The sequence below is a fragment of the Colletotrichum fioriniae genome, assembly GCF_027942845.1.
Source record: "Colletotrichum fioriniae strain IMI 355084 chromosome Unknown scaffold_5, whole genome shotgun sequence".
In the NCBI taxonomy this organism is placed as follows: Eukaryota; Fungi; Ascomycota; class Sordariomycetes; order Glomerellales; family Glomerellaceae; genus Colletotrichum; species Colletotrichum fioriniae.
This window is the reverse complement of record NW_027076841.1, coordinates 2,640,968-2,648,162: the sequence shown is the minus strand read 5'-3', so window position 1 is coordinate 2,648,162 and position 7,195 is coordinate 2,640,968. Positions and strand designations below refer to the sequence as shown.

General features: G+C 53.0%; 1 protein-coding gene across 1 annotated transcript; it reads left to right on the top strand.

The window, feature by feature from the left end:
* Positions 1–210: 210 nt before the first annotated feature.
* On the top strand, positions 211–6,534 carry ATG2 (autophagy- protein 2; the record flags this gene model as incomplete). Its single annotated transcript, XM_065757378.1, has 3 exons — positions 211–384; positions 470–6,457; positions 6,517–6,534. 3 exons carry the CDS (start codon positions 211–213, stop codon positions 6,532–6,534), a joined length of 6,180 nt encoding a protein of 2,059 aa, XP_065614147.1.
* Positions 6,535–7,195: the final 661 nt, after the last annotated feature.

Sequence of the window (7,195 nt, the reverse complement as noted above, 5' to 3'; positions counted from 1 at the left end):
CGAATTCGCTCCAAAGACCAGCGCAGCTTCCTACTTCCTGCAGCCTAAGGACCACATTCCGGCCAACCTGTTGTAACTTGGAGAGGCCATCCTCCTACTTCCTACCTTACTCCTTCGAGACCTCTAAGCCGATTGATCGATAAATCAACACCGTCGCTCTTCTTCCCCCAAGCGAGCAACCCACCGAGGGTTGCGAATACCAAGCTCAATATGGCGACGATATTCCAGAGCTTCAGAAGCTCGACCTTGTCGAAGCGCCTCCTCATCTACGCTCTGCGGCGTCTGGAGCTGCTTGATGAGGAGACGCTGGACATGGAAAACCTGCAATTTGCGCTGGGCAGGACAACAACGGCAGAATTCAAGGATGTTGGAGTGCGCCTCAAGGTATGTCCCGTACTGCAGTCAGCCACTTGATAGAGGGGCCATGACCAAAACCGGAGGGCTAACAAGATCCTGCGTACGCCTCTAGAAACTCGAACGACTTCTCCAGCTCCCTGCTTCGTTCCAAGTCCAGAAAGCCAAAGTGCTGAAACTCAACGTTACAATCCCGGTTGACTTTTACACGAGCCCTATCGTTATCGAAATCGATGGCGTTGACGTCCGGTTAAAGGTGTCAACTCTCGGCGACGACAAAAAGACAAAGGCCGCAGCAAGGAGTGACGATGCTCAGGGCCTACCGAATACGGTCAACCTTGCGCAGTCGTTCCTGAACGAAGATGCGGCGCTAAAAGATGCGAAACTTGCCGAAGAGAAGAGGAGGTTGGAGGATGCTCTTGCAGCCGAGACACAGGATCTAGGCGGTTCCACGATGAGCGAGAGCTCGATGAGCGATGATGGAAGCCAGTTCGGTACAGGGCAGCCGTTGTCCCTGCCGGGATTCCTGGCCGGGTTCCTCCAGGGCATCGTCGACCGCATCCAAGTGCGCATCCGAGGGGTCACGTTTCAAATGGACGTCGAAGTTCCCCTCGAGCCGACCTCGACGACGCCGGAGCTCGTTACTTTCCAGCTCGCGCTGGATCGCATAGATGTCGAAGGTGTTACCGCGGAGACACACAACGACGAAGGTGCGCCGACGATTGTGCCGAAAGATGGGAAGCGGCACATTGCCTTATCAAAGATACGAGCCTATCTGATTTCAGAGGCCACAGTCTTCTCGCAGTTTGCACGCTCTCCGTCCGTCTCATCGCCATCTATCTCTCAATCACCATCTTTCAGCGAGCGCACCTCAGCATCAAGGCACAGTACCTTCCGACCAACCATGCAGGAGAGCTTCTTGTCCGATTCCGCAGACTTGTCCGAAGTTGATGATGCGCTACTACAGGACAGTGAGGAAGCTTTCAATATCCCATACGATTTCTCGAGTCAACCAGAGGAACAAGCAGAAGAGGAGGAACCGACGACGCCCAGGGCATCGATATATCAAGACTTTTCTCCTCAAAGACACATTCCACTATCCCAGTCCACTATCCAAGGAGACGAAGATGAGCCTCTACCGTGGGCTAGTTTTCAAAGAGAAGCGAGGTCGGAACCGTCGCTACAATCAGCAGACAATGACATGCTGAATGAAGTGGGTGGTTTTGCACCTACCGAGGCGTTGCAACAGTCTGTCGCAGCGTCTCAGAGCTCGAGCTCTGGTGAGGTTGATGATCTGGCGCAATCTCACGTGTTCACCCACGAAGAAGCCGAGAGCATGTACATGAGTGCCTTTTCGCAGGCCGAGCCAACTGGATCGCGGATGCCAGGAGGGTGGGATGCGGATTCGAGCCCGGAGGCTTCACCCAAGCTCAAGAAGTCAAGCCCCATGCCGAGACAACAAACTCCACCAGCATTCGAAGCAGCTCCGAGCATTCCGGAGTCAAAGCCTCTTGACAATATGGAGGCGCCGGCATCACAGAGGTCTCAGTCGCCGCATCCGACAGATCAGGCTGAAGCTAGATGTGAGGACGCAACGGAGCCACCACCGGCGAGTTTCACACGGGATGAGTTCGCAGATGCGCCAGCACCGGCAGACGACGTGGCAACCCCAAGAGGACCGACGAGACTGGTCAAGGAGCTCGTTTCCCTGCAAAACATTTCCCTCTACGTTCCATCGCTGCATCAGCATGTGCATGTGCCAGCCGATGCTCAAGCCTCCGTTCTGAGCCAAGCACCAGGATCACCTGGCTTGGCAAGATCGGTCGCGCCTCAACTTCCCGGAGCTTTCTCCGTGTATTCCCCTCCATCAGCATCGAGGTCGGGCTTCGCGCCAATGCCAACCGACCTTCCCTTCGTTGAGCCAGATAATGATGGGGCGATAGAGGTTCTTTTGTCGCCTTTGGAGATTCGATTCGACGCTTCACTGGCATATCTGCTTGCGGTCGTAGCTGGAAAGTTGCTGGATGCATTGAAGAGTAAAGACAGCCCTGCTCTCGCTACAAAGACGGCTGCAAAGCCGCAGCAAGAATCGGCGATGCCCGATATGAATATTGTGTTTGAAAAGATTTCACTACATTTCCTTCACCAACTGGGCGGTGTTGCTGATACAGCGGAGAGAATACTGGGCTCTCCTGGTTTGCAGATGCAACCCGAGATTCTCCTCCGAACGGATCTCGATAAACTTAACATATCACTCAAGTCATCGCAGAAGGGCCTCGAAACGACCGTTGATCTCGAAAAGTTCCGCTTCGGCTACGCAAGGGACGATATCATATCATTCGACCAGAGCCTCCAGATGAGGGCCTCTGTTATGGACAAATTCCCTTCAGCTGGCTCTGATGTGACTGTGAAGGTAGTCAAGTCGGCTGGCTCAATTCGGACTGAAGTAACTACTTTACCACTATTGATACAGCTCGATTTGCAAAGACTGGACGAGACATTCAGTTGGTTTGGTGGCTTGAGCAGTTTCCTTAACATGAGCTCCTCAATGTCATCGAATGCTTCGCCGTCCGTCAGAGCGCCGGTTCAACCACCCCCCAAACCCCGAGGAGTTCGATTTGATGCTCCAATCAACCCGGACGACAAGTCGGCCTCGGCAGAAAACAAGATTGATATGCGAATAGGGGGCTTCAATCTGGAACTGAAGGGCAGAGAGTGCAGTGTTGGTTTGGAGACGAGTGCAGTCAAGATGGTAAGCCGAGATTTGGGGATCGGTTTTGCAATCAGCAAAGTTCGCTTGGCAGGGCCGTATATCAGGAATTCCCGAGCAGAGCCGCCCATTTCCGCCGAAATTGGAGGTGTACGCTTTGAGTATCTCGCGACGCCAAAGGACAAGGATCTCGAAAGGCTTCTCGAACTCATCATCCCGTCCAAGGTCAAGTTCGACCAGGGCGATGATGAAATCATGGTCGACACGCTCCTCCGACAAAGGCGGAAGGGTGGGGTTCTGCGGGTGACTTTCGACCAATTGAATGTAAGGGTCGATCGCATACATCAACTGAATTGCCTCCCTGCGCTGGGCGAAGAGGTTGCCCGACTGGCAACCGTCGCAAAATATCTCCCAGAAGACGACAGGCCTGGCATCCTACTTCTGGCCGAGGTCAAGGAGCTTGGTGCGGTCGTCGACTTGGGCGGCAAGCTCGGCATGATCAATGCGAACCTGAAGAACTTCGAAGTCGCTCAGATTACAGTACCATCGTTGGTGGCATTCGGCGTTCACGCCATCTCCGTGAATCGCAATCACCGAGAAGAACTCGTGAGCTCTTCAACGACACTACCACCGGGAACGCTCACCCAGGGCCCCGTCCTCATGGTACGCATGATTGGAGACGAGATGGAGCCGGTGATTAAAATCAAGATGCGCGATATTACGGTTGATTACCGAGTACCGACAATCATGGATGTCCTTGGACTCGGGGAGGATGCTACACCACAGGATTTCGAAGCCAGCCTTGCCGCCTCTGTTGCCAATCTCGGCGAACAAGCACACTCTGCCTTGACCGGCAAGAAGCCTCAACCTACGGCCCGTATGACTGACCCTGCCCGACCGAATAGTAAGCCTATGACGGTCGACTTGGTCTTCCGCGATTGTCTGATCGGTCTCAACCCACTGGGGCTGCCCTCGAAACTCCTCATCGCCCTGACCGATGCTCGGCTTCAAGTGGTTCTTCCAAAAGACGTGGATACTACGGCCAACTTGGACCTCAACAAGGCCTCGATCTTGCTTATTGACGATACCACTAATATAGGAGCGAGCTCTACCGTAAATCGTCGGCAGTCCGCGGATATGTCTTCCCAACAGGTCTCACGACTCGTTTCTCAAGGCTACGTGAGCATCTGCTACATTTCATCTGCAAAGGCAGTCGTCAAGGTGTCGGAAAGCCGTGACGATGGTGAAAAACATGTCGATGTCGAACTCCGTGATGATCTACTTGTGCTGGAGACATGTGCCGATTCGACCCAGACCCTCATCACTCTGGCTAACGCGCTCACGCCACCTACTCCGCCGAGCAAGGAGAACAAGTACCGCACCTCAGTCGTCCCTGTCCAGGATCTCTTGGCTTCGATTTCTGCCGAGGCCTTTGGGCGAGCAGAAGGAGATTATGATTTCGACAAAGACTTTGAGCTCGCTCAGGAGCTGGGCGGTAGTGACGAAGACGATATGTCAGGCGATGGCAGCCCATTACAAATTGACTCACGTTACTATGAGGACGCTGGCCCTTCAGAGCCCCTCTTCGACGCAGAGGGCTCCATCACATCGAATGCTACAACGACTCAAGATACACATGACGGGGTCTTGCTTACGAGTTTCAACGCAAGTGCCTCACACCATTCCGATGACGGCAGTGACCTAGTGATACACGAGAATTTCTTCGACAAGGGACCCGAGACCGACGGTAGAGCCCAGGTCTGGAACTCTTCGAAGAACAGCTATGACCAAGCGCCGAAGGAGCTTGTTAAGAGAAGCCCACTTCGAGTTTCGGTCCGCGATGTGCACGTCATTTGGAATTTGTTCGACGGATATGACTGGGAACGCACGCGCGATATCATCTCCAAGGCGGTACGAGATGTCGAGGACAAGGCCTACGAACGTCGCCGCAGGTCAGAGCGTGCTGTCTTTGAGGATGATGCGGAGGAAGATGAGACAGTAATTGGGGATTTCCTCTTCAATTCCATCTACATCGGCATCTCCACAAAGCAAGACCCTCGAGAGCTCGCACAAATGGTCAACCAGGAGTTGAATGATAACGCCACAGAGACTGAGTCTCTCGCGACAACAGCTTTCACAACGACGACCGGCCGAACGGGAGCAGCTAGGCCTAAGAAGAGATTGAGGTTGAACCGAAGCAAGCACCACAAGATCACGTTCGAGCTGCAGGGAGTCAATGTTGATCTGATTGCCTTCCCGCCTGACTCTGGCGAGACTCAGAGCTCCATCGACGTACGGATCCAGACTTTGGATGTGTTTGACCACGTCCCAACCTCTACCTGGAAGAAGTTTGCAACCTATGACCAAGACGCCGGCGAGCGGGAGATGGGCACCAGCATGGCCCACCTCGAACTGCTCACCGTTAAGCCGCAGCCGGATCTTGCAGCTTCAGAGATGGTTTTGAGAGTCACTCTCTTGCCACTTCGACTTCATGTTGACCAAGATGCGCTCGACTTCATTACGAGATTCTTTGAGTTTAAGGATGACAGCACTCCCGTCCACAGCTCAACGAGCGATGTGCCGTTCCTTCAGAGAGTCGAGGTCCATGACATACCCGTCAAGCTGGATTTCAAGCCCAAGCGAGTCGATTACGCAGGTCTCAAGTCAGGCCGCACCACGGAGTTTATGAATTTCATCATCTTGGACGAAGCACGTCTAACACTGAGACACACCATTATTTATGGTGTTTCTGGTTTTGACAGAATGGGCAAGATCCTCAATGACATCTGGATGCCGGACGTCAAGGGTACCCAGTTGGCTGGCGTTCTCGCAGGTCTCGCGCCAGTGAGAGGCATTGTCAATATCGGTAGTGGATTCAAGGAGCTTATCGAGGTCCCCATCAAGGAGTACAAAAAAGACGGACGCATCGTTCGGAGCATTGGAAAGGGCGCGGCGGCGTTTGCTCGCACCACCGGCACTGAAATGGTCAAGTTTGGAGCCAAACTGGCCATCGGAACGCAATATGCGCTGCAGGGTGCCGAAGGCCTCCTCAACAAGCCCCAGACTGACAACACATGGGAAGAGGCTGATCTCGATCCAGAAGAGAAGAAGCAGATCTCTCTGTACGCGGACCAGCCTACCGGTGTCATACAGGGGCTGCGTGGGGGCTACTCGAGCCTGACGAGAGACTTGAACTTGGCCCGCGATGCCATCATTGCGGTTCCAGGCGAGGTGATGGATAGCTCAAGCGCGCAAGGCCTCGCCAAGGCCGTGTTGAAGCGGGCGCCTACCATTATTTTCCGGCCGGCCATCGGAGCTACCAAAGCTATCGGACAGACGCTCATGGGCGCGACGAATAGTCTCGACCCGCAGAACAGGCGCAGAGCCGAGGAGGTGAGTTACTTGAAGACGGTTGTAAGTTGTGAAGGTGTCCTTACTAACTTTTTCACTAGAAATACAAGAGGCATTAAAGATTCCTATGGAGATCTTTTCTTTACAAGAAATGCACACGCATTACATGTACCAGATACCAGGAACAAGGCATTCGGAATTTGTTTTCTCAATTGTTTATTGAATTTGATTGCGGCGTTGTCGTCAAACCGACAATTCCGATACGACCGCATGAGACCGCATCATAGACTGGCGAAGGAGGACTTTCCATCTTTTCTCCGTCTTGTCTTACAGAGTTTCAAACAGGTTGGCATTTCGCGAATTGGTCAATCATCATCAGTTTGGGCCTCTCTCTTTCTTTTTGTCATTGCTTCAGCCTGGGGATATGGGGAATTGGGAATGGGAAAGGTTTTCTGATTTTGTTTTCGTGGGGGCGGGGGCTGGGGAAGACAGGCAGTTGCAGCGAAAAAGAGGGTTGTAGACCGTCTTTTGCATCATCGTAGTCCCCATAGGATGTTGACAATCATGTGTTTATTGAACAAGTGAGATGTCCTTTCCGAGGTGATGACGAGAGCTTGTACTTGGGCTTCGGTTGAGCGCTGTACTTTGTCAGTACGAGATAGTCTAAGGATGGAGTGCCTTTGCTGTTGCTGTGAGTCAGTGTCCATGAGGTGACAATATGTAATGATGATGTCGCAGAATCAATTATAAGAGATTAAGTACGGTCAATTTGGCTGTATA